Raw genomic sequence first — 25,785 nt, forward strand, 5'->3', positions numbered from 1 at the left:
AAGCGACACTATTTGTAATTTGAATTGACTTTACAGAGGAGCAAGGGGGGGAAAACCCAAAGCAAAAAATGTAAGCCCCTCCAACCCACACGCGCCTTTGAGGGTAAAGCCTGCCTTGATTCCATGTGTCCTCTGTGCTCTATATTAAGCCGCCTTGAGTCACCGTGACCTGATGAGTCAAGGTGATGGAGCAGAAAAAAGGAGAATCAAACATACACAGGTCACTGATGTGTCAGACACCTGGCATCGCAACTCGGCCATTGCGGTCAAACTTGTCCAATTTACGGCTACTACACACTTGAGAGAAACCAGGTGACCCTTTTTTTTTTTTTTCCATCCTCATAATAGCAAACAATGGTGACAGCAGCTTTTGTTTGCCTTTGAATGTTGTCCAAAATTGGGTTCACATAATGTTGTGCCACAATTTGTTCAATCTTCTCAATTCAAAAACAAGCAAGCAAGCAAGCAAGCAAGCAAGCAAGCAAGCAAGCAAGCAAGCAAGCAAGCAATTTCCTCCAACTTGCAGGGTCTTTGGACCATTGCAACGCTTAGATACTCACTTGGAAGCCACAGGAGTTTTTTTTTTTAGGTTTGGCCTCTTATATTGGCTGGAACGTGGTCAAATTGTGCATATCGGGCAAATCAATTGTATGCTGCTCAGTTTACAATAAACAGGGGAGGGGCCCAGTTCAGATCCCTGCGGTACAGGTGAGCGTCAAAGATACCATCTTTTAGATCATATATATATATATTTATATCATTTTTTTGGATCTAATTGAGATCATCTATTTAACTTTGGAACAATGTGCTCTGCAGGTGACTACTTTGGCATTGTGATGGATGAGAAGGTGACAGGCTTTCCCTTCAGTCTCACAGCAAATCCAATGTACTGGGGCAGCACGGCTAACTACCTCGGCTTTGCACTTATGTGAGTACGCTGGATAACATCATGCGGCAACTTGTTATTTTGGCCTCATCACAACAAACAATTAAGTGCGGGGCTCATTCATTTGTGTGAAATTGCATTCTGAATAAAGGAAGTGGGCCGCATAAAAGTCTGCAAATGAATCCATGCTTTCTTCAATTTACCTCCTTCTGGAGATGCTGTGGAAATATGTTTCCATGGAAACGGAGAGCACTCCACCACTTTGGCTCAGCCTGTGTGGTTAAGGCAAGTGCTTGCTCAGGTGTTAATGAGCTACCTAGAGCTGCTACCAAGAGCTGCTACCAAGAGCTGCTCCCAAGAGCTGCTCCCAAGAGCTGCTCCCAAGAGCTGCTGTCTAGAAAATGTCGATTGAATTCAGTGAATGCACGACTCATAGCATTAATTTATACACTCTTGTTATCATCGTCATCATACAGGCATCTTGAAGTCCCATATGGAGGTGCGTAAACCTGTGATCCTTATTCATGAGCGCAGTCATTTGTGAGCATAGATGCAACAGATGGGGGGGGGGGGGGGGGGGGGGGAATACCATTGTAAATTACCACACCAGATGGTATGACATTTTGTGACATAAATTACAGCTTGTTTTTTTCCCCAATAACCTGAGACCTTTTTTTTTAATATGGCTATCTCATGACTTTTGTAAATCATCCAACACTGATATTTGGATATGAATGGAATATCATAAGCTCCCAAAAATGGTTTGATATGATTATTACTGGCCGTCTTCTATCAAATGTAACGTGAAATACGTGCCTATTGGCAAATGCTTGACACAAAAGCGGCCCTTGAGTTGGGCTAATTAGTCAAGAATGGCGTAGGATACGGCCGTGGATGGAGTCATTGCAAGCGTGCTGTCTGTTTGTCACCATCATTGTGTGACTGACTAACTGGGTCACTTCTGTAAGCTTCATCAGCAATTCAGCTCAATGCCCCTCCACCATTGAATGTCATCAATGTGCATTTTCTCATTACGACAACATTGGTGTTGGGACTGACTGACTGACAGACAGACAGACAGACAGACAGACAGACAGACAGACAGACAGACGAATGCCACTATTTTCTTTCAAGATTTCATGGAAACTTATTTGCGACGCAACACAACTCGACTATTCCTAATGATGTTTTTTTCTTTTCTTCTGCTTTTTCATCGACCTCTGTGTCCTTTTCTACCTTCGGTGTCCTTGCTTCCTTCCTTCCTTTCAAACCCAAGCGAGCCTTCAGTAGGAGTTATTTCATTGAAATGTGTGTCAGTAGTTCATATGTGGGTCACTGTATTGCGCCGTGTGTTCCTTTCATCCGTAGCCGTGAGCCACTTCCGATAGGACACGTAACTGGAAATAAATGCGATACTGACCCAGTGAGGTCAAGGTGCAGCCTCCGGTGACTTGATCTCCTTGGAATGACACGTAAAGGCCAGGTTCAATTTGTGACACAAATGCATTTCTATGATTATTTCATACAGCTTGGCTCTATGACAAATGTACGGACATGAATTTCATGCATGGAATGTCATCAGTCCAAGGGTGAAATGTTTTCTTTGTTTTTTTTTTCCCCAAAGCCACCGAGAGAGAGGCCCTTTACAATCAACTCGAATATGCACTTGTCCTGACTCGATCACTTGTCTGCTTTGTTTTCCTCTTCCCAGAGGTGCAAGTCCAGCGGGTCTCGTCTTGACTGCAGTTGTCGCCTTGGTCTACAAGATAGCCGTACGATTTGAAGGGTAAGTCCATGTTCTCCGTGTGATGGATATCAGTGGAAGAAGGTGTTTGTGGCCAACATCGGCGTGTTGTTGGAGATGCCCTACCACCTCCTGATGTCATTGTAGGCGTGCACGGCTTTGGAAATTTTGCTGCCATGATCCTGAAATGACAGAGCATGTCAAGGCTTCGCAATGGCTGCCACCTGACCATGAACACATCAGATCTTGTCACTTTTGCCTCCCTTGCACGTTGTGAGACTGTGGGAGGTCATTCATTCTTATCGAGTGAGGGTTATGCGATGGCTTTCTTGCTATCACTGGGAAATTCCTATTTACAGTGCTGCTTTTGTATTCGACCGGATCCGAAATGAACCGAGACCCTTTCGCTTCAAAGCCACAGAAGAGCAAAGTTGTCTCGGTCATGAGCCCAATCGCGGTGGAGAACGTTACGCAATCTGCCTCACTTGTGGATGAGCCCTGGTCAAAGTTCCTTTTTTTCCTCTCTTTTCCTAAGAAGAAGAATCATCAGACAAACAATTCCTCGAAGTCAGGTCCGGGTTGAATGTTTCCCAATCCTCACCATTTGATATTTGCTCAAATCATACTTCCCAGCCTTCTTCTACGGCCATACAGTAAAGTCACGCTTCCTGGTGTCGCCATCGCCATTGTTTGTTTTGCTCTATTTGCAGACCTTTCACCGAGCACCTCTATCGCCAGAGGACGCGCAAACGTGAATGATGGCATCATCCTGTTCTGGATTTCTTTCTGGTCCAGAAGATTGCGAGATGGCGGGCGTGATTGATTCACAAGAGAATACCAGGGAAAATGCTCCAATGTTTTGTACCGAACGTTCAAAGCTTGAGGAAAATGGAAATAAACATTCTGCCAAAGGTGCTTCTCCCTCATTAACAAGGAGCTGGTTTGCCACAATGCTGGCCTCGCATCTTCAGTAAGAGTACTAAAAGCTGAGGTTGTGACTCGGGTGGATGGCTCATGTGACAAAGCTGTCAAGCACTTCGAGTGACTGTGTTGTCTGAGCAAAACGAAGCTCAGGACATCTGAAAGAAAGCAAACTTTTGAGACTTGAAAAGTGCACAATGGGTCAATGTACGGGTGCCATTGATTTTTGGACAAGTTGCTGATTGTAAGGTCACGATAGGTGAAGAAGAAACTGGAGTACTTTTGGAAGCCAGTGTACTTTGATCATCCGCAATAAGATTTACTGGTCACGCAGAACTTGGAGGGAATCAATAGGGCAGGGCGATCCCGCTTGAAGAAAATGGAGAGACGGGGAATGACGAGAGCATCTGTCCTTCCAAACGGTCCTTGACAAAGGTCACCGTGGGCACTCGGTGGTCACAACATGCGCACGCCCTGACCTGCAAAAATCTCATTTCCTTCTCGTGATCATGATTGAGTGATCTAACTGAGTCCATGGTAATATTTGATGACTGCGTGTAGCCGAGCCTTTTTTTTTTTCTTTTTCTTTTTTTTCTTTCTGTTATCTATGAACTATGTCACCCTACCTAATGCCAAATCAGCAGTTCGGAAAATGGATGGATGGATGGATGGATTTGGTTTTGTCTCATGTTGTCTTGTTCATTTTGTTTCTTTGTTCACCTGTGCTTGTCTGTCCAGTCGCTTGTGTCCTCCAATCAGCTCCCTCAGTCTTTGTTCAGGTGTTCCTCGTCTCATCAGTCTGCTTGTTGGTTCATTTTCTTTTGTGTCTTGGTCACTGTCACTTCTCACATTGCCAAGTCATCTCACGGTGAGTCTTATCCGATTGATCGATTGATCTATTTCTTTATTTGACCTTATTTTAAAAAATAGTCCCTGAACCCAGTTTGACCAGTTGCATTTGCTCCATATAGTGGTAGAAGACAGGCTAAATGTGGCTCGCCTCTCAATATGATACAATTCAGATGATGAAACATGCAACCATAAGCATGTCCATCAAGCAAACTTCATTTGACTTGCATTTAGTAGCAAGCAGATGTGTGACAGCGGCACACATCTGCTTAACATTGTGCTTTTAGCGCTCCCATATGGCCAGTGGGTTAACTGCAGCCATTGGTGGCGTTCAACAAATCCAACCGAGTCATGGCGAGCGAGAGAGAGAGAGCGAGAGAGTCAGCTCCATAGTTTTTCCTTGAAACCATTTCACTTCTGTGTGTTACTAATGATGCAAAATGGCACTAGGCATATTTCATTGATCCAGGTACGTACAGTTTGATTGAAACGGAATCATTGACTCTATTTATTTATTCATGGGTCACGTGAAGACGTGCAAGGAGGTGTTTGGTAACTAGTGGAGTATTTGGTGCATATACCAAATTCTCCAGTAAGGACAAAGATTAGAGAGGAGGAGGGATCTCAAAGAAAAGGACTCCCTGTCCGTGCAGATTCCGAAAACTTGATTCCAGTGACATTTAGGGAATTGGAAGGTTGACGCACTAGTGGGAGTTTGGTTCAGCTTTTTACTGCTCTCTACGGACGGACGGACATGGGGTTGGACGGACGGACGGACGGACGGACCACCCTCTCATCTCACTGAGTGCTGACGTCTAGGGCAGGGAGGGAGGGAGGGATGGAGGGAGGGAGGGAGGGAGGGAGGAGCGGGCCACCCGCGCGCTTAAATACAGCTCCCACGCTCAAGCTGACAGACAGAGCCTCAAGAAAACAGCAGCTCACAGTCTCTGCATAAGATCTGCTGCGCACATCCAAGGAGGACAGCATGATCAAGAAAATGTCCCCCTCGGAAAGCGACTTTGACATCCCGGCCAAGAACTGCTACAGGATGGTGATTCTGGGCTCCACCAAAGTGGGCAAAACGGCAATTGTGTCCCGCTTCCTCAACGGGAGGTTCGACGAGCAGTACACGCCGACGATAGAGGACTTTCATCGGAAACTCTACAGCATCAAGGGGGACGTTTACCAGCTTGACATCCTGGATACGTCTGGCAACCATCCCTTCCCAGCCATGCGGAGGCTCTCCATCCTGACAGGTACTTTGCGCCTGGCTCATTTGACCTCACGCCCGCCCGCCCGCACTTTGTCACTGCTCTTTTCCTGCTCTTGACTTTCCTGCACACATCTTGCAAAACAACTCAACTCGCTCCTTTTGTCCCTCACAGGCGACGTTTTCATCCTGGTCTTCAGCTTGGACAACAGAGACTCCTTCAACGAGGTGCAACGCCTCAAGCGTCAAATCTACGAGACCAAGTCGTGCCTGAAAAACAAAATGAAAGAGAACCTGGACGTGCCTCTGGTCATATGCGGCAACAAGGGTGACCGCGAATTCTACCGCCAGGTGCAGCGAGCCGACATCCAGCAGCTGGTGGACGGCGACGACGACAAGTGCGCCTATTTCGAGATCTCCGCCAAGCGCAACGAGAACGTCGACCAAATGTTCCAGGCCTTGTTCACCTTGGCGAAGCTGCCCCACGAGATGAGCCCCGACCTGCACAGAAAGGTGTCGCTGCAATACTGCGACATGCTGCACAGAAAGTCCGTGAAGAACAAGAAGATGAAGGACGTGGGCGAGGCGTACGGCATGGTCACGCCGTACGCGCGAAGACCCAGCGTGCACAGCGACCTCATGTACATTAAAGAGAAGGCGGTCGGTGGAGGACAAGCCAAAGATAAAGAAAGATGCGTGATCAGTTAAGAGGACTCCACGGAAGTCAAGGAAGGAAGTCAAGGAAGGAAGGAAGGAAGGAAGGAAGGAAGGAAGGAAGGAAGGAAGGAAGGAAGGAAGGAAGGAAGGAAGGAAGGAAGGAAGAAAAAAACAAAACGTGGAAAGGCAACCAGGTTTAGGACTTTTTGGCACCTGCTTGCACGCGCCCGTCCGAGGCAGGCAGGGAGGGAGGGAGGGAGGGAGGGAGGCGCCGACGCACAACTCTCTGTCACCATGGATACGGACAGGGTTCGACTCACTGCCCTCCCATCCCACACAGATTTAAAGAATGTTCCCTTGTTCTGGCCAACCGTGTGACTTTTCATCACAGTACTTTGTGCGCGTCACGAGTTTCAAAATAAATGTGGTCGTTGACGTCATCCTCGACCGGAGCAGCAGCAGCAGCAGCAGCAGCAGCAGGAGGAGTAATGTTTACATTTTTGGGTTGATGTAACCGCACTCGAATGTTCATTTGCAATCGGCACTATTTTTATGTACTGTATATGTATTTATTGTGACTGACACTTTTTGCAAAAAACATGACGATAATAAAAACAAAACTACCTACAAATCTAAGTTGGCTTCTTCTATTTCTTTCCAGGTAGCACAAACAATTAATTGTGTTGCTTAACATGAGATCCCCGATTCTTTCATGGGGGAATGTGACGATTGATGTTTACGTGACAAATGCGTACCATCCAACCGTCAGGTAATGAATGAATGTCCAGGTGGCAAAATGACAAAACACTATGCACGCCCTACTTAAGAGTTGGACGACGATGCTCACTTTAGATTTCAGAAAGTGGTCCCAAAGATCTACCCCAAAGTTACAAAGTGAAGTATTGATGAAACCGTATGCAAATGCACTCAAACATGTTGAGTGGTGTTCCTCATATCTTTTGACATTTGAGAAACAGCTGAGAATGTTGCATACCAATAGAAATCACCACCTTTTCGTTCGATGATTTCAGCGTAGGATTCAAATGACAACTGCATTGGAAAGGAGGAGGAAAAGCAACATTTGCAAAGCCTTCAACCGTGTCTATGTGGAATGAAAGCTGAGGGACTTTTTTCTTCTTTCTTTCTTTCTTTCTTTCTTTCTTTCTTTCTTTCTTTCTTTCTTTCTTTCTTTCTTTCTTTCTTTCTTTCAATTGCAGTATGTCACACCATTGGTTGAACACAAGGATATTAGGTTTGCGCTGGCATGGCAACTGCAGGCCAAGCATCGCATTATTGATTTTTGCAGGTCCATGTGAACGTTGGCAGTACGTGAGGCTTTTCATTAAATGCAAACTGAATTTGGGGGGCAAAAAAAAAAAAAAGAAGCCTTTTTAAATGTACATATGGAAATGACTGCTTTTGTTTTTTGCTTTTTTTCAGTGTGAAAATGGATTAAAAACAAGAGGAATGTGTGTGCAATTCTTCCGGCTACATGTGAGTACTGAGCGTCACAACTCAAGGATGCTGTGTTTGTGCTGGCACTTTATCTATCAATGTTTGTTTTTGTAGCTTCGTGTGAACATTAGCGTGTGTATGTAAAACTTACTCAAAAGAAATTCGTTGCCATGTCAACTTAGCCCTTGTCGAGTACCTTTGGCATAGTATCAGGTTTACGGTTGCAATGTCGTATGTGAAGTAATAGTCCAATTTGTGCAGCCGATGGCAACAAAAATGAAATGAGTCACCCCTTAGCGAAGTCTTTTCTTTTCTTTTCTTTTGCTTTAAGTCACTTTTATATTGAAACTCTAACACAGACCAGCAGATGTAAAAGAGTCTGCGCCGTAGTGGGAGTGGACACAACTGACTGCAATCTTGGCCAATCAAAGCAATTGATCTCGTTCTCTTTGCCGTGCACCGTAGTCTCAACCGTAGTGTTGGAGCGCGCGCGCACACACACACACACACATCTGTGGCATGAATAAATTGGCCTTCAACATACGAGAGAAAAGCTGCATTTAGAAAAAAACCATTACGAGCTGGGAACATTGCACAAACAGTCCTAATGAACAATTAGATGTGTCCTTGTGGTAATTAGAGATTCAGCTGCAGGGAATATTTCTTTTCATGTTCTTCTAGAGCAGGTGGGCCTCCTCAAACAAAAAAGTCATTGGCAAGACGCGTCTCCTGGTTAGTGTCTGTCTTGATGCGTAATGTATTTATTTATGTTGCGGCCAAGCATGACAGCGGAGTCAGACCTTGCCCAGACTCTTGTGATATAACCCATACACCGGCGGCGGCGGGCGTGATTACACAGTGACATAACCCGGAACTGCAGCTTCCATTTGAAGCGCTTTGGCTAAAGCAATTAGGAGAAAAGTCTTGACGATGAATATTTCATTGATTGCAGTTCATTTGCTAATGAAATGTCCAAGTCATGCTAAGAAACAGGAAATGAATAGGACACTTGGAAGTGATGTGGGATGTGTACACACATTTCAAAGTAACTGAGTAACCCACTGGTTTCCTTTAACATCCTCGTCTGGCCTCCGCATCTCATCACGGACTTGACTCTGGCTAAGGTTTAACTAAGCCACAGGAAGTCATTTGCAGTGATAGTCATCCGTTGGCTTTTCAATTTGACAACGGACACTCTGAGCCTTCAGGAAGTCTACACACCCTGTGTTCAAATTTTGTGTCATTGTAGAAAGAGTTCACATGAAGTCATTTCACAAAAAAATGTGCTTGCATAAGTGCGCACACCCTCTTCTAACTGCCAATGTGACTCACATTTGAGGCACCAAATAAACACGGCGCGCGTCCGTGCCGTGTAAGAAGCTTCCTAATTGTGTATGGGTCCCATCAGGACTTGAGAGCAGCAACATTTTGCATCCCTTCACCCACATGCACTCTTGTTTATCTCTTCCTGCGGGCTTGTGACTACATCTGCCCTCTAAATTTAGCATTCTGATGTCAGCAATGCGTACTACCTTTGATTCGAGAGTCTTGCTATTTAGTCAAGGGCATTGTATTTAGTGACTGCTTGGTGATTTGATAAAGAGTGTATTCAGCAGCACAAAGCAGATCTAATGAGGTATGTCTCAGATGACTTGAAGGCATACAGTCAGAAGAAGTGATTTTTCTTTTTCTTCAAGCTTTTCAATGACCACCGGAGGGCTGAAAATGGGCCCAAGTAGATATGCAGCCACAATAACAATGTATTTCGGATTAGTTTCATGTTCTCCTCATCGAAAAATAGCCATTTTATTTTGAAAATAAGAACATTTCCAAGTGAGCCCAAACTTTGGAACGGAATGCTGCATTTGACAGCAAGCGGAGCAGCGGTAATGACGACGACGACAACAATGAACGCGACCCGTATGTATCAAGCGCGAAGATGAAATGACCGGGCGACATATGGTGCTTTGATCCAAATTCCCGCTGCAAGCCACTGACGCACGACATCACAGACTCAAAACAAGCAGGCATGCTTCCGTCCGACGTGTCCGGGTCTCTTTATGGATTGGATGCACGGCGACCGGGTGATGTCACTCGAGAGAGAGCGGCGCTTGTGATGAAGTCGTCGCGCTGGCTGATTTCATCCCAGGCGTCGGAGGCTTGAAACCAAATTTGATATTGAGGCCTTTTATTATTCGATATGTCTCATTTCTACAGTTACTATTCATCTGGCGCTGTTGTTGAAATGATCAAGCTGACATTTTCCATCCATGGCTCAGTGTACAAACCGAGCCCTCCGGCTCATTTGTTGTAAATATGTGACCTGACGCAAAGTCTGGCCTAGCGCCTGCTTCGGTGTCCGCCGGTAGCTCCGTCAGCGCTTTTGTATGATTGGATTGGCCCGAGTAGCAATGGTACCAAATTGACAAAAGTCTGCGATAGCATAAACAAAAATAAACACATGCTGTCTTGAAAATCCTAATTGGACCCCGCAGGCTACTCAGCAGTCCCCCATTGTTTTTGTGGTCATCTAAATGCTGACGTCAGCAAAACAAGTGTCTGTCCCTACAAACAATGAATGCAGCTGAGGGGGATATCAAAAAGGAGGACTTCATCTTGTGACTTTTATAGCTGTTCAGTTGCCCTGGTAACGTTTCCCTTGACTGTGATGACATCATAAAGCTCTCATCTCTCAAATCTATGCCGCCACTGCCGACTGATGGGCTGGCTGGCTGGCTGGCCCAGCCGGCCGGCTATATGTAACGTAGCAATTCCAAAAATGTTCCTCGATAAACGAAGAGGATGTTTCAATCCTGGATGCCCACTGCGTTCATCTTTTGAAGCATTCAATTGGACACGTCACAGCATTGATAAAGGTCCCAATAGGACGAGCATTGAAGCGGCTTTTCCTACAGAGACAAAATGACACTAAAAGACGCTTTGAAGGATTCTTTTTTGTGTCCAATTTTCTGACTTTGTGTTCCGCTAAGGAGCTGCTCCTAACAAAAGCACGAAAAGCTTTCATAAGAGGAAAAAGCGGAATCCCTTCTCGATATGCTTGATTTGGTGTCATAACGCTTGGTTATTTTCAGTTTTCACTCAATAGTTGAGGGCATTCTTTCCAGCCCAGTGGGAGGGAGACCAAATCTAATTCCAATGGCGTCACCTTTTTCCTGTTTGGGTCAGGTCGAGCATCTTCCAAAGCTCAATTCTGCCCAATGATGAATGCAGGATTTCTTCCTATCATTTTTCATTGTAAAGTCTCAGTCAATCGATTCCAATCATTTGATTCTAATGGAGGACACGAACAATTTGAACATGGACTTGGTTTCTGGATTGCCGTGGCGGAGCTAGGATTTTTTTTTTTCAATGAGGGTGTTTGCAACCCAAATTTTTAAAAAAACAACATACTATGTACCATGGGTAGGCAACTCCGGTCGGGTCGTGCATGTTTTGTATGTCTCCCTCACCTAATTGAAAAGATCAGATAATGAGCAAGGTCTGCAGAAGCTTGATAACAATCATTCTTTGGTTTCATTTTGACCCCCCGTATGCATGCACATTCCTCCTGATTTCTTGGGTGGGAGCAAATGGACTGCCAACTTCAGAGTGAGTGAACAAGTGTTAGTGCGGGTCAAAGTGGACAGGACCGGACCAGGTTGGCTCCACATCCGCTTATCTTGTTTTTGCAGTATGCATGTGTGAATGTGGGGGAGGCAGGGCCTGTGGCTTCAAAAATCAACCTTTATCTTCTGCATAGTGGACCAACATTCGATCCCATCTATCCTTATATATTTGCTCACAATAATCAACCAATCTGCAAAGGCACAGATGGCGTGTCATAGCATTGATGACGACACCCGGCGCCCGCCATTATATTTCTGTCAACGGATTTAAAAGATTTCCCACTCACTCACTCACTCATGTACACACAGACAAACACACACTGCGGCTGCGGCGGCGGCGTCTTGGCATAGTCTGGCCGCTTTGCACGGCGAGAGGCTTTTTTTGTGTGGTTACCTCCATCTGTTGAGGAAAAGACGTCAACGTGTCAATTTTCCTTCCACGGCCAGTTGAGTCAGAATTGAATGCCTTGTTCTGACACACGCACACATGATGAAAGCAACTAGTCCACGGATTATGTAAAGAGTGAATACAAAGCCAATAGGATGTCAAAAAGGCCACTGTAAATCAAACGGCGAGTCTTCAGATCCAAATTGAAGATTAAAAAAAACAATTATAAATCCAGAGAAGAAAACAACTCTTTTCACTTAATAATAAACGACTGAGCGGTTATTTGATTGGATTGAGTATGATTCCAAAATGCTTAAAGCTCTTATTCATGTTCCATGCTTCCTGGAACGTTACCATTGTGGATTTCCTTGTGAAAATGCCACCACCCAACTCAGAAAATGTCTTTACGTTTTCACACCACGGGTGGAGCTCTATTTGAAGAGAAGAGCTTGAAATAGAAATGGATATTTCAAACGTGTTACTTGAACGAGTGAGTCAAGTGTGGAGCCATCCCTTCGCCTCCCCCATCTGACTGCTGATAGTCTATTTTGCACATGTCATGCTAACTGATGAAAAATCTCATTTAGATGCTCTCCTTGTCAACATTAGAACATGTCTTGTGAAAGAGTCAATTGCTTTGATTTGATTTGATTTGACATTGAGCACACAAATGACTGCTTTGATGGAATGGTCCTACGCTTCCCACCATGGCCATTGGTTTGGAGTTCACCTCATCAAAGTTCAACTTGAAAACTCCAATCTATTGGTGTAGCAACATCAGTCGGAACATTTCCAGATGGACAACCAAAGCATTGTTGCAGCTAAATGGTTTAATGTGAGCAAACGGCTGGCTGGCTGGCTGGCTGACATGTGGAAGAATAAAAGACACATTCTTTGTGCCTGTGTGTCAGGTCAAACACAGTTAGTGCCTTCTTCTCAGAAATCATCTTCTCGAGGGAAAGACGAGACATCAGCGAGTCTAATGTGAAGATGTTCCGCATGAGCAATCAATCGATGACTTTTCATTTAAGATGGTGGTCTTGATGCGCCGCACCTAGCAGGTGAAAGACAGACAAACAAACAAACAAACAAACAAACAAACAAACAAACAAACAAACAAACAAACAAACAAACAAACAAACAAACAAACAAACAAACAAACAAACAAACAAACAAACAAACAAACAAACAAACAAACAAACAAACAAACAGCGTGTGCTCTTCTTTCCCGTTACACAATGGATTGCAAATGAATGGTGAACAAGCAATCCAAACAGCTTGCGCTAGTTGACAGCGTCTTCCCTCTTTGTTCTCTCCCAACTGAGTGTAAAAAGAATCCACATAAATCCAAACATTCCAATGAAATCCTTCCTCAAGTTCTCCCTCACATCCCTCATCTGCAGGAAAGATCAAGCCGTACCAGGAAGGGAATGATGGATCATTTTCAAGCAAGCAAGCACCAGGCCAAATGAGCACAATTGATCATGATTACAAGTGTTAATACAGACAGAGCTTTCCAAAAGCAACCTTTTTTCTTGTAAACATTTTTTGAATCGACCTTTTTGAAAGACACACCAAAGTTGCTCTCGTGGTATCTCTACTTAGAATGATACAAAAAGGATTCGAAGGCTCAAATATGAATGAAATGAGAATGACAGGTCATTCATTATCTTTGCGGCTTATCAGTCGGCAAGCGTAGGTGTTTGTTCACTAATTACTTTCTGTGTTGACTTCCACCCACAATGCGCCCGAGCCGTGCAAAAACACCGTGTCCTGTTCCTGCATGCACACACATGCAGGAAAGGAAAGGAAAGGAAAGGAAAGGAAAGGAAAGGAAAGGAAAGGAAAGGAAAGGAAAGGAAAGGAAAGGAAAGGAAAGGAAAGGAAAGGAAAGGAAAGGAAAGGAAAGGAAAGGAAAGATACAGTCGGCCCAAGCGGCACCGAGCCAGGCCCACAGCCTGAGCTAGCCAAATGTGACTCATCTGCTGCAACAACGGCACGTCAACACTCTGCAAACTCAGATCCAACAAGTCAGCATGCACGTGCACTTGTCGGCAATCCAAGAAAGGACGCAATTGGCTCGTGAATTACAATATCCATCCCTATTATGTGGCGTTGGAATGGATTTATGGAATATCACTACATTTCAATTCATTTTACGAGCGTATCCTTTTTCTCATCTTTCCGCTATTTAGTGAGGAGAAAAAAAAGAGCCTTACTCAAGCGGTTAGTTGGTGCCTTTAGTCTACTTGCTCCCTGCAACATCGATCGTCTGTATTGAGTTTCTCCACGCATCCATCTGGCTAGTCTTTAGTTTCAAAAAGAAAGAAATCGTTCACTCCGCAGCACGCGATTATCATTTTGGCAGGATGCAGACAAGGGGATCATGTGAATGTTGTTGTTTTTCTGGAATGAATGAATGATTCAAAGTTATATTGGATGCATTCAGCGTTGACAATGCATGCTACCCATCATCAAATATTTCTATACTGCTTGACAACAGCTGCAATACATGATGAGTTGAAATGTTTTTGATAGCGCCATTGAAATACTACATTTGGAAAGAAAATAACAGTGGTCCGCTAGCTACCTTTAAAGCTAGATGATGTTTTTCCCAATCCATTGTAGTACTCTGTAAGCATCCATTTTTATAGTTTCATGTACTCTTTGCTCAAAACACAGAGTACGTAACGTAGCTCACCTCCTCCATTGTTTTTGTTGCTTCCGTTGCTTGGCCGAACTCCTAATATAGCCCAGTAACTTCCTGGAAAGCTGCAAAAATGCCATCTCTGTTTTGATGTTCCAATGAGCATGTGTGAAAATGAGATTACAACACGCTCCGCTCCGTGTGTCTGTTTCCATTGCTGCCATAAAGCAATTAGACGGGGAAGTCTATAAACAGACAGGGCTGCGGGCAAAGGTAAGGAAAGGAAAGGAAAGGAAAGGAAAGGAAAGGAAAGGAAAGGAAAGGAAAGGAAAGGAAAGGAAAGGAAAGGAAAGGAAAGGAAAGGAAAGGAAAGGAAAGTCAATAGGAAAAAGTAGCAGGAGCATCATGTTTGCTCTTCTATTATGCGCAACGCTGACATTGGTTTGCATTGTGTTTTTGCTTTGGGTTTGCCTTGCTGCGTTTCTTCTTTTGGCCCGGCCCGGCCCGGCCCGGTCCGGTCCGCTCGCTTGTCACACAACACCGCGCCAGTCATCTGCTTGTCTGGAACATATCCTGCCCTGCCCTGCCCTGCCCTGCCCTGCCCTGCCCTGCACTGGCTATTCTAGCATGATTTTGCAGCCAAGTGTGTTTTGATCTGGCTTTTGTTTTGTGTTCCTGTATCACCTGATTTCTCCGTCTGGGCATCAAGTCCGTCTCTTTGCCCCCTCGTGATATGCCCAGAGTGTTTGTCGGGCTGTGATGGTGAGATTGTCCCCTTGAAAAAAAAAAGCAATCTTAGATGTTTTTTCTTATTTTGTTGTTGCTATTGATTCAATAGCCTTCAGCCTCCGTCAGTAGTTGAAAAAGCACAGAGCTGCTTGAAACGTTCCCAATCCGAGGCTTTAAGACTTTATTTCAACCGAGTGGGCCCTGATTTCAAACGTTGACATAAATGAATCCAATCAGTGTGTAATCACCAGCAGTCAACAACAAGATTGCTTGTGTGTCGTCTTCTTCAAATCTCCTCAGGTTTCTCTGTACGTGAGATGGAAATGTTGATTATGTCATGTTTCTTCTGAAGAGGGCCCCATTTAATATCATGCCATTGCTGGCTTTCCAAAAACGAAAAATCCAGTTTTCACGCTGGCAACTTCCAAAGAGCAAAGCCTCCCTCTATTTTTCGTCTCTCGGCCGCTCTCGTCAGGAGTCACCGCGGCAAACAACTGTAGCGCGACGACAAAACGTCTCGAAATCTTTCGTTGTCGGAGTCGATCGTTTGTACGGATAGCGAACCCGCATAGGGACTGACCGACTGCATCCATTTGCAAAGCTAAAAAGTATGAAATTGACCAAACTTGGGCCTGACACTGACCATATAGCGCTACTGAGCAGACTAATGACGCTTTTGATCGCAAAGACGTGAGTATTAAAATGGCTAATGATGTTATATTTTCATTCATCAATTACAGCATTGAGATGATTCATTTGTTAGGTAATAATCCTGCAGAGGGATTTTAATCACTTCATCTAATTCAGCAAAGAAGAGAATTTTCTCAAACATTTTAATTGATGATGGACATTAATATTCAAAATCTTTGGTGACAAATATTATTCAACATTTAAAACAGTTATGTAACTTAAGCTGCCGTAATCCAATTTAGAGAGCTGCCAGTATTTTAATCAATCAATGTAAATCACTGCAAGACTAAAACATGGTCGTTGATTTTTTATTTTTTAAATTTTACCACAAAGATAAATAACCCCCCAAAAATGCAATTTTTGGTGGGGACTAACTTTTTTCTTATGTAGTAATATGTTAATGTTCTTTTCAAATGAGCAAAACAATTCCAATTAACTCGACCGATGACTGTCAAGCCATGCCACAATATGTGCTGCATGTTTGAATTCATTGTTATTATTCCGTTTGGAACAAACACCGGGTTGGGGGGGGGGGGGACACATTTCAGATCGGTTTGTTCTGATTGAGTTCTTCACGATGCTTTGGAAGGAGGACAGCACAACATGTCCAGACATGTTGCGGGGCACATTGTACGTACAAATCAGAAAGCCTGAAACAAATAGATTACGTACACATATGAAATGTCCTTTGGAACCAAGTCGATATGTTTTCCATCGCTATCGTGTTATGGAAATGAGCGCTACATTCACTTTAAAGTCCAACTACTGCCTGCCAACACAACTATACGGTTTTTGTCAAATGTGCTTCTTTTTCTCTGACCTTTTCTGTTCTCATACAGTAAGTAGCCCATAAAAAAAAACACTGCTAATGCACACAAACTGGATGTTAATAGAAACAGCCATCTAAAAGTCCACTTAAGAGCATGAAATGCGGCGCACGCAAGCTCTTATGCAGTAGATTCAGCATCCTGCTGCTAGCTACTCGTGTCCTCGACTGACTGCAATCAATCAGGCTGATTGAAAAACGATGGTTTACTTAAGGACAATAAGTAGCTGCAGATTGTCTTGAAGTGTTTCCTTTTTTCCCCCCCTCTGTACATTTAAGCACTGTGTTGAAGTTGAAAATAAGAATACGTACATCTATTTGAGGAGTAACTGCGGTGAAGAATGTTCGTCGGTCGGGTGCTTGGCCGAGATTGAACTCGGCCCGGCCCGGCCCGGCCCTTGTGTCAACACGGCCATCAGGAAGGCGCTCAGTTGGAACCGTGCGCTTTCTTCCACAGCTGACCTAGTTGGCCAAAGAGCTCAAATACCTTGCAAGCTGTACATTTTTTGCTAGAAACATGCTGCTAGTCATTGGTCAGCAACTCAAATGATAACGTGCAAGTCATTTGTTTGTGTGATATTAATATAGATTTATAACAGAAAATGTGACTTCCCCGTCAATAGTTTGTTGCACAACATTTGGAAGAAATCACTACAAACATTTACTATGTCAAGTTGTTGGCGGACACATGACCTGCAGGTGAGGTCAAGTGCTCGCTCTCACACTGCAGGCAAAGCACATTTTGCTCTAGAATGCCTTGATAGTTGATTTCATCGTGTGCTGCTCAGATTGGAGGACGCCCTGTACCTAATCTTGCATCAAAGCAGCATTAGAACCTAAGCAAGGCTCCATGAGTCACAGTAGTTCGTTTTTATTTATTTATTTAGTTTTTTTTTTGTGGGGGGGGGCTTTTGATCGAGTTTTTAAAAAGTCTACACACCCCTGTTGAAACACCATCCAACTAAAACTAATCATTCAAGATGAAAAGTGCCATGAGTGTGTAAATATGCACACCCTCCAACTAATACATTCTACAACTATAAATCTAGTTTATATTGAACTCCCCCAAAATCTTTCAAAGTTTGGAAGTATAACAAAAATAGCAATGAAATTAGAAACTGCATTTATCAGATATTCAAACTAAAGTCAGAAAAACTGCGAGACAGACTTGAAATGTGGTTTTATTATAGAGGCTATTTTGAGTTAATACACATTGACAACTGTTTCGAGGTATTTTACCACTCAATGGTAAATTGTTTAAACGCAACCCTAAATTGTTTTTTGTAAACAATGACACGTTACAGTACTTTTTTGGGTGAAACACATAGAAAACAGGACATTTCAGCATGTACTGTAAATGTAAAGCACAGATCATTTCTAAAAATGAATCACCTCTTCATATTTAGTCGTGAAATCCTTCAAAAAATCCGTCCTATTTGACTACCTTTTATTTGAAACTAAACAGCATGCATCACCGCCGCCTTTCACGTTCAGCTATTCAACTTGATTATGAGGCCAAATAACAATCAACCAAATAGGCCTCGTTAATGAAATGCATAGGTGTTGAAAAAGCAAAGTAGCACCAAAAAAAGACAAATCATTTGTTTCTCACCAGTTTTTAGACACTAAATGAAAGAGAAAAACAGGCGCATGTGGTTTTCTTCTGTTTGTGTATTGCGCGTACTGATGGTGTGTTACCACTGGTTTTCTTCGAGCACCTCTGCAAAATTGGAAACTGTCAAACCATTATTCTTACACGAGCACATCACCTTGACATTTAGCCGCTAACTTCACTTTGGTCTATTTCTCCCAGTACACTACTGTCCGGCTGGCCGGCCGGCCGGCTTACTCCTTCCTTACTGTATGTTTGTTTCACTTGATTGAAACATGTTTCAGTCTTAGCGCGCCCACTTGTGGTCGACTGCGGTAAGACATCTCAACTCGAAGGCTGCTGGTGATGTCGGTCGGGGGCCCTATTGAAAGAGCTAGCTCACTGCCTTTTGCTGTCCAGGATGGCTCTCCAGTCGTCAGACCAGGACAGCAAGCGTCTCTGGCAAGGCTTGGCGGGATGGTGCTTGTTGTGGCAGGCGCTGAACAAAACGTGCTCCCAGGTGGGTTTGGGCTCCACGCCTGCGCACCAGATCAGGACACTTATGAAATATTACGGCATGAGCGCAAATATTACATGACATATTGATGAGCTGTGATGGACAGACTCAACCAATCCCATTCAAGCTCACTGACCTAAAATATCAGGCTTGTCGTCAATGAGGACGTCTCCGCTGACCACCGTCTTGTCTCTGGTTAGAATGACCTGCTCCAGGAAGTCATGACCCAGATGTTTTTCTACCCACGCATACTAGAAGATAACACACACACACACACAAAACAGAGGAAAAGCCATGCTGTTACGAATACTCAAAGGAACAATTGGATCGCATACCTTCTCATAAGGGCAGTGCTTGAAATGCTTGATCGGACTGGTGCAAATAAAGACATCCGTGCTGCGGAATGGAAAGGTGGGAAAAGGACACTAAACAACAGGAGTTTGAATGATTTCATATTAAGCTGCTGATGCACACAGAGTGCAATGATTATTACCCAATTAACAACTGTTTTGATGTCGATATTGTTAAGGTGTTTACATTGAGCTACTCGCCATGTAGTTATGAACCTACTTGTCCATATTGGCCATCTCCTTGACTGCCTCCACCCCACCAGGAAGGGGCTCCAGCTCACTGAAGAAGCCCTTGGACTCCCAGATGCTAATGGCTTTCTCCTAGAGATAAAAAGAAAAACCCACCTGCATGGTGTTTATTATCAAGAGATAACAATAGTTGTGCATGCAGCATGATTTAGATCCTTAAGTGCTTGTCTTGCATAATTACTACTGTAGGAAGTAAATATCGATAACGTCTTCCAATTGCACTTTTAGGTTTTTTTTTGGTCTAGTAAATCTTTAATTATCCATTGCATTTATGCTGCAAAAACTTTAGCTAGCTCCTTAACTAATTTCCATTCTATTTTCTATTGTATGAACACCAATCTAAATACGTATTAGGTGCTCCGATAATAGAGATTTATAGGTATTTGGTAGAAATGAAAGAAATTGTCATGCGTCACGTGAATCTCATGACTTTTGAAACTTGAAATGGTGCAGATTGATTGATTGATTAATTTGATTGATTGGTTGGTTGGTTGATTGATTGATTGATTGATGATGCTGAGCAATGGCATGTCGCTTGGCTTACACAGAGATCACTTCGGAGTCTTCCGTACTGCGCGGAAACCCAGAAGCCTCTCCTGTCCTCCAGGGTGACGTAGGGCTCGTTCGGGTACCTGGCCCGGTACTTCTTCAAGAACCCCCCCTCGAAATCGGCCAGCACGCCGTCCATGTCAACCAGCACCCGCAGTCTCTTCTCATGGGTCATGTTTGCACAGCTTCCTTGAAATGTGTTAGTGAGCAGCGCTTTTCCTCTTCCCAGTAGACGACGCGTGGTCCACAGTAACATTGTGATGGTTCGCATCCAAGACGGACCCCGTTTTCATGCACGATGCATGGATTGCATTCGTCTTCTCTTGACGTTTTGAGTCCGCCGCATAATGTTTCAGCGTTATCTGCACCGCTTGGATGCTATCTTGACGTTAGCTTTGAAGCTGAGTAGACGGCGGCGGCGGCGGCGGTGGCGGTGGCGCACGGGTCAAACGTGACAGGCCTATGCCGCATGGGGTCGGACTGAGTCGCTTGCGAACGTATTGTCAAATGTCCCACGGCTCCCCATCACCTAACAAGTTGTCAACTTGGAAGACAATAGCAGTTTCGGGATGCAGCGGTACAATATGATTTCATAGGTCCAACGCCGAAGTTGGACGGAACTCGGAACAAACTGTTCTGTATTGGCTTGCCTTGCAGAATGCAGAGAACAAAGATGTTCTGTCGAAACGAGATGATACGACGTTGATTCTCGGAAACAAAACAAACCTGATCATTAATATTATTATTGTAACTGATTGTTATTGAGGATTTTTTTGTTTGTTTGCATATGTTACTGCGAATAAACAAAGTCAAGTGTAAAAATCAGCACAGTCGTTTCTGTTTTACGCTCCTAGAAGCTCCTAGAAATCGTGGCTTGCTTTCCACAAAATTACTCTTGTGAAAACATGATGACAAGATTAGGATTTGACTCGTTTCTTCCCGGCAAAACCACAAACTACATTCTTCCAAAACAGCATCCTTTTTTTTTTTTTTTTTTTTTTTTAGTTGAGCTTATCACAGTTTATTTGTTACATCTGAAAGATATTACTGACGGGCAAAGATTCAATCGATTGGGAGGGAGGGGGGGACGATGAACCATATTTCCAGCAGCATCTACTCTCTTAGAACATCTTTGTCCACACGTCAGTTCCTTTTTCTTCAAGCGATAGCCACATGAATCTAGCCGAAATAGGCTTTTATAATCACTCAGATCATGCGTACTATTGAGTAAGTGAATCTTTGACAGACTAACTGATCGCATCCCTGCGACAGAAATGAGTGCTTTCTGTGAATCGTATGTTGTCGTCCAAGTGCCAAGGTTGGCCCTTTAAAAAAAAAAATCGCGTACTTAAAAAATCTCGTCACAGTCCGTTCACTTCATTGGGTATCGCGAGAATACGGAGTGGCGGCTGTGTGGCCCCTGTCTCAGTACGGACGGAGTTGTTTCTGACGTTTGAATGAAAAACCGTGGAAATTACCCCCATATTGGATCCATTATATAATGGCTTCAGCCCTGGAGCAGTTTGTAAACAATGTGCGGCAGCTTTCCGCTCAAGGTAGGCTCGCTCAACTCATTCGTATGGGAAGTAGCAGATAGTTAGCATGCTTATGCTACCCTATGCATTGCCGATAGCCAACTTCTCTTTGCCTCATCATTAATAGAGCCCGATCGAGACTCTGGCTGCCAGTAAGAGTATGCATGCTTGTGTTTTTACATATGATGAACGTGGATACATGGGGGGTTGGTAGCTATTTCAACAAAATGTTCAAATGATACTTTCTCGGTCTGGTCTGGAAAATATTTTCTGGGCACTGTCCACCGGAAGTCCCACCCTGGTCTCGCGTAATTGGCTGGCGAACGGAATCAAGTCATTTGATTGGTTCTCGCCTTCTTGCAGCTGGCTTTTGCGAAGGCCTTGACAGGAGAGTTGACCGAGCGAGCGAGCGAGCGACTGGTTTAAATGTATATATCTACAGTTGAATGTTTTCAAATGTTTTATAAGTCAAATAATGGGCTCCCCGTCTGTTGTTTAGCGTGATCATTAATGCCAATAACGCAATTGCGTTCGCACAGAATTCTTGTGTTATTCTCCCCTGCTTTCATTCAGGTCTCACTTTTTCATCTCAATGGGTGCCTGGAGCTAGTCATGATCAAAACACAGTAGTTGTACTCGGTCTGAAAAAAGTGCATCTCTTGTTTTGAAAGTGCTGATTGTATGTGCCACTGTCATTTCTTCCTCTGTAGGCCAGATGACTCAGCTGTGCGAGTTGATCAACAAGAGCGGGGAGTTGCTGGCCAAGAACCTGTCGCACCTGGACACGGTGCTGGGAGCCTTGGACATTCAGGAGCACTCCCTCGGTGTGCTGGCTGTGCTGTGAGTGCTTCCCCCGTCCGTGCAAGTCATGACTCATTCCATTCCCCGGAGTGGTCGGCTGCGGTTTTATTGCACCGGTCCAGTATTAGCTCGACTGTCATGGCTCCTGTTTCCATCCTGTCCTTTATCTTCATCGAGCGAATTATTCTGTCAACAGTGTGCCAAAGAATTAGAATAAGACAACAATCACGAATGTGTGTGTGTGTGTGTGTGTGTTTTTATTAGATTTGTTTTGCCTTGCTGATCTGTCCTTGTGACTGTGTTACAGATTTGTAAAGTTCTCCATGCCAAACATCCCAGACTTTGAGACCCTTTTCTCCCAAGTCCAACTATTCATCAGTACTTGCAATGGCGAGCACATCAGATATGCAACAGACACTTGTAAGTCCTGTCGACCAAACATTTTGCACTCATTTGCGCTTCTGGCAGTCATTCGATGACATTCAATGATCAGTTAACGGCCTCCGTGACTACTAATAATGGTTAATGTATCAGCCCTGTAAAAAAGAAACATCGGTCTCGCTCTAATTTGTTTATTCATGTTTGTCACATGATGTCCCTGACCTCGGCTTGACCAAATGGATCTCTTTAAATTTGAATGAACCTGACAAATGTTACTGATTTTGTGTCCTCGCGTAGTTGCTGGTCTCTGCCACCAGTTGACAAATGCCCTTGTAGAGCGGAAACAGGTAAGCTTGCACGTTTACATTTTTTTTGTACATTAGAGGGTCATTATACAGAGATAATGTAAACAATATCCTTTTTCATAATAGCATTGTTGATGCTCTGGATTCCACATTGAGTCAGAATCATCTCTTTTGTCCTCCTCCTCCTCCTCTGCTAAATATTTGAACACATTTGAAAGTGCGGCCCGTATTTGAGTTGGAAGATTTGAGTCTTTCTTTCCTACCCTGTGACAGCCATTGCGGGGCGTCGTCATCCTAAAACAGGCAATAGACAAAATGCAGATGAACACCAACCAACTTACCTCAGTTCACGCTGACCTGTGTCAGGTGAGTCATCTCTGGCAAAATAACATTGTGTGGTTGAAGTCGCCCGCAGACGCTTCACAAAGTGGACTGTATGTTTTTCAGATGTTTTCTTACAATCGAATTTCATATCTGATTCAATTGTTTTTCTTTCGATGACCAGTTGCCTTTTGCTTGTCCCGTGTTCTCCCCAGCTGTGCTTGTTAGCAAAGTGCTTCAAGCCGGCCCTGCCCTTCCTCGAGCTTGACATGATGGACATCTGCAAGGAGAACGGAGCTTACGACGCAAAGCACTTTTTATGTTACTACTACTACGGTGGCATGATCTACATGGGCCTCAAAAATTTCGATAGAGCACTGTATTTTTACGAACAGGTACGAACGACCGCTGCCGCATTCCATCCACAGCGCTGCTTCTACATTTCTTTTGCAATGTTGAATAAGATTTGGTCCAGGCGTAACGAAGAAGTGATTTTGATTTGATTTGTTTTCACCACTTTGAGGCAATAACGACTCCAGCCATGGCCGTAAGCCACATCATGTTGGAAGCCTACAAGAAATACATCCTGGTCTCACTCATCCTTCATGGCAAAGTGCAGCAGCTGCCCAAATACACTTCGCAAATCGTAGGGAGGTTTATCAAGGTAAGGGCAAACGTAATAACACTGATTGGAATTGAAAGCCAACGACCGTGTGGAGACCAGTCGACACTTGTTCCCTTCCTTTTGCTTTTCCTCAGCCCCTGAGCAACGCCTACCATGAGCTGGCTCAGGTTTACACCACCAACAACCCGACGGAATTGCGCAGTGTAGTCAACAAACACAGCGAGACGTTCACGAGAGATAACAACACGGGCCTGGTCAAGCAGTGTCTCTCCTCCCTCTACAAAAAGAACATCCAGAGGCTAACAAAGGTGTGTGTGTGTGTGGGGGGGGGGGGCTATGATGTGATGATAAACCTGTCTAAGACAGCATCATCAGTTTTTTCATATTTAGTATATTATAGAGTAAATCGAGTGCCATCTGCCTGCAGACTTTTCTGACGTTGTCTTTGCAAGACATGGCAAGTCGGGTGCAGCTTTCAGGGCCTCAGGAGGCCGAGAAATACGTCTTACACATGGTGAGGTCATCCATCCGCAGCGACAGCATCAACACGCAGACACTTGCAACAGTTAACTTTGAATTCTTTTCTTTTCTTTTCATTCTGCTGTGGGCTTGTGAGCAGATTGAAGATGGTGAGATCTACGCTAGCATTAACCAAAAGGACGGCATGGTGTGCTTCCACGACAACCCTGAAAAATACAACAATCCAGCAATGCTCCACAAAATTGACCAAGAGGTGAGAAAGGTCACGAGTGTAACCGTCCAAAATACTCAAAGACCCTCCATGAAAAAATTCTTGCGCTTTCATTTTCAGATGTTGAAATGTATAGAACTTGATGAGAAACTAAAATCTATGGATCAAGAAATCACAGTTAACCCACAATTTGTGCAGAAGGTGAGACGCATGATTGTTTCTTTGATACATTTGCAGTTGGACTGTCCACCATTGGCCTTTCAAATGGAACATTTCAGTTCATTTGGAAGCATTTCTAGAATTTCAATCTAACATGTGACTTTTATGTTTATTTAAGAGTATGGGAACGCAGGAGGATGATGTTGGCAGCAAAACATCAAGTTACTCCTGAGGGGCCTTAGACTGCCAGAAAATGCTGCAGCCCCCCAATACATTCTTCCATGGATGGGTTGGATTGTGTTTTTTTTGTTTTTTTTTAAAGAGGAAAAACAAATATTCTATTGCATAAGGACATTGGTTAAGGAAGGTTTAATTGTTTGAAATGGTGGTGAATTTGGTTATTCTTTCCTCTCAGTTTCTGAAGGAATACAAAGCGATCTTTACAGGAATTGGAAAAGTTTTCAGTGTTTTATTTATCAATGTTGAGGTTAGCGTGACACTGCTACGTTATCACAGGACACAATAATAAAAAGTGGACTTTTTTGTTCCAAGCATATTTGTGAATAATCTGCTGCATGATGGATGTAACTAGAAGGTATTAAAAGGTAATACATCTCTGGCTGCCAAGGAATAAATGTCCCTACCGCCATAATCTACATTTGTAACGACTGCAATGATAGTTCCCCTCTTGCTTTTGTTTAGAAAGCAGATAATCACTCGCGAATCTGCACACCGAAACTCGAGTCACAATCAGGCGCAGTCTTTTGTTTTTCTTTCTCTTTTGCTCTTTTTTTTTTTTTTTTTTTTTTAATAATAGGTCGGCTCCACTAGAGGTCCCTAGAGCACTGTACAGAAAATCGTTTTGACAGCTCGTCATTACAAGAAGTCAAGTCAACGGATATAACCAAACCGTCATGTCATTTGGAAGCTTTGCAGCTGTGGATCTGTAATAAACTGTTGACGAATTGCTGTCAGGCCTCTGTTAAATATGTATCATAAAAATGTAGGAAGATTGTACTACTATATGCATGCACGCACGCAAGGCAGGTGATTTATGATCTAACCAATGAGTTCCTTCACACA

At 43.8% G+C, this 25,785-nt stretch overlaps 3 protein-coding genes across 4 annotated transcripts; 2 read left to right on the forward strand and 1 right to left on the reverse strand.

Moving 5' to 3' along the window:
- The first annotated feature begins 5,303 nt into the window (after positions 1–5,303).
- Positions 5,304–6,903, forward strand: LOC125991686 (dexamethasone-induced Ras-related protein 1-like). The gene is made up of 2 exons (XM_049759989.1): positions 5,304–5,656; positions 5,786–6,903. Exons 1-2 carry the CDS (start codon positions 5,386–5,388, stop codon positions 6,316–6,318), a joined length of 804 nt encoding a protein of 267 aa, XP_049615946.1. The 5' UTR covers positions 5,304–5,385; the 3' UTR covers positions 6,319–6,903.
- Positions 6,904–17,793: 10,890 nt separating this feature from the next.
- On the reverse strand, positions 17,794–20,556 carry LOC125991690 (5'(3')-deoxyribonucleotidase, mitochondrial). Its single transcript, XM_049760000.2, has 5 exons — positions 19,880–20,556; positions 19,307–19,407; positions 19,072–19,132; positions 18,873–18,987; positions 17,794–18,758 (listed from the first exon to the last, which is right to left on the reverse strand). The coding sequence occupies exons 1-5, from the start codon at positions 20,153–20,155 to the stop codon at positions 18,619–18,621; spliced, it is 693 nt and encodes a 230-aa protein (XP_049615957.1). The 5' UTR covers positions 20,156–20,556; the 3' UTR covers positions 17,794–18,618.
- A 458-nt stretch (positions 20,557–21,014) lies between these two features.
- On the forward strand, positions 21,015–25,671 carry LOC125991663 (COP9 signalosome complex subunit 3). 2 transcript variants are annotated; one of them, XM_049759938.2, is made up of 12 exons: positions 21,015–21,111; positions 22,130–22,259; positions 22,528–22,640; positions 22,899–22,948; positions 23,180–23,272; positions 23,443–23,622; positions 23,751–23,891; positions 23,987–24,160; positions 24,280–24,366; positions 24,472–24,585; positions 24,664–24,744; positions 24,881–25,671. In XM_049759938.2, exons 2-12 carry the CDS (start codon positions 22,135–22,137, stop codon positions 24,932–24,934), a joined length of 1,212 nt encoding a protein of 403 aa, XP_049615895.1. In that variant the 5' UTR covers positions 21,015–21,111; positions 22,130–22,134; the 3' UTR covers positions 24,935–25,671. The 2 variants fall into 2 exon arrangements, with proteins under 2 accessions (XP_049615895.1, XP_049615893.1); XM_049759936.2 differs by lacking the exon at positions 21,015–21,111 and adding an exon at positions 21,166–21,440.
- The last annotated feature ends 114 nt before the right edge of the window (positions 25,672–25,785 follow it).

The sequence above is a fragment of the Syngnathus scovelli genome, chromosome 21 (genome assembly GCF_024217435.2).
Source record: "Syngnathus scovelli strain Florida chromosome 21, RoL_Ssco_1.2, whole genome shotgun sequence".
Taxonomy (NCBI): domain Eukaryota; kingdom Metazoa; phylum Chordata; class Actinopteri; order Syngnathiformes; family Syngnathidae; genus Syngnathus; species Syngnathus scovelli.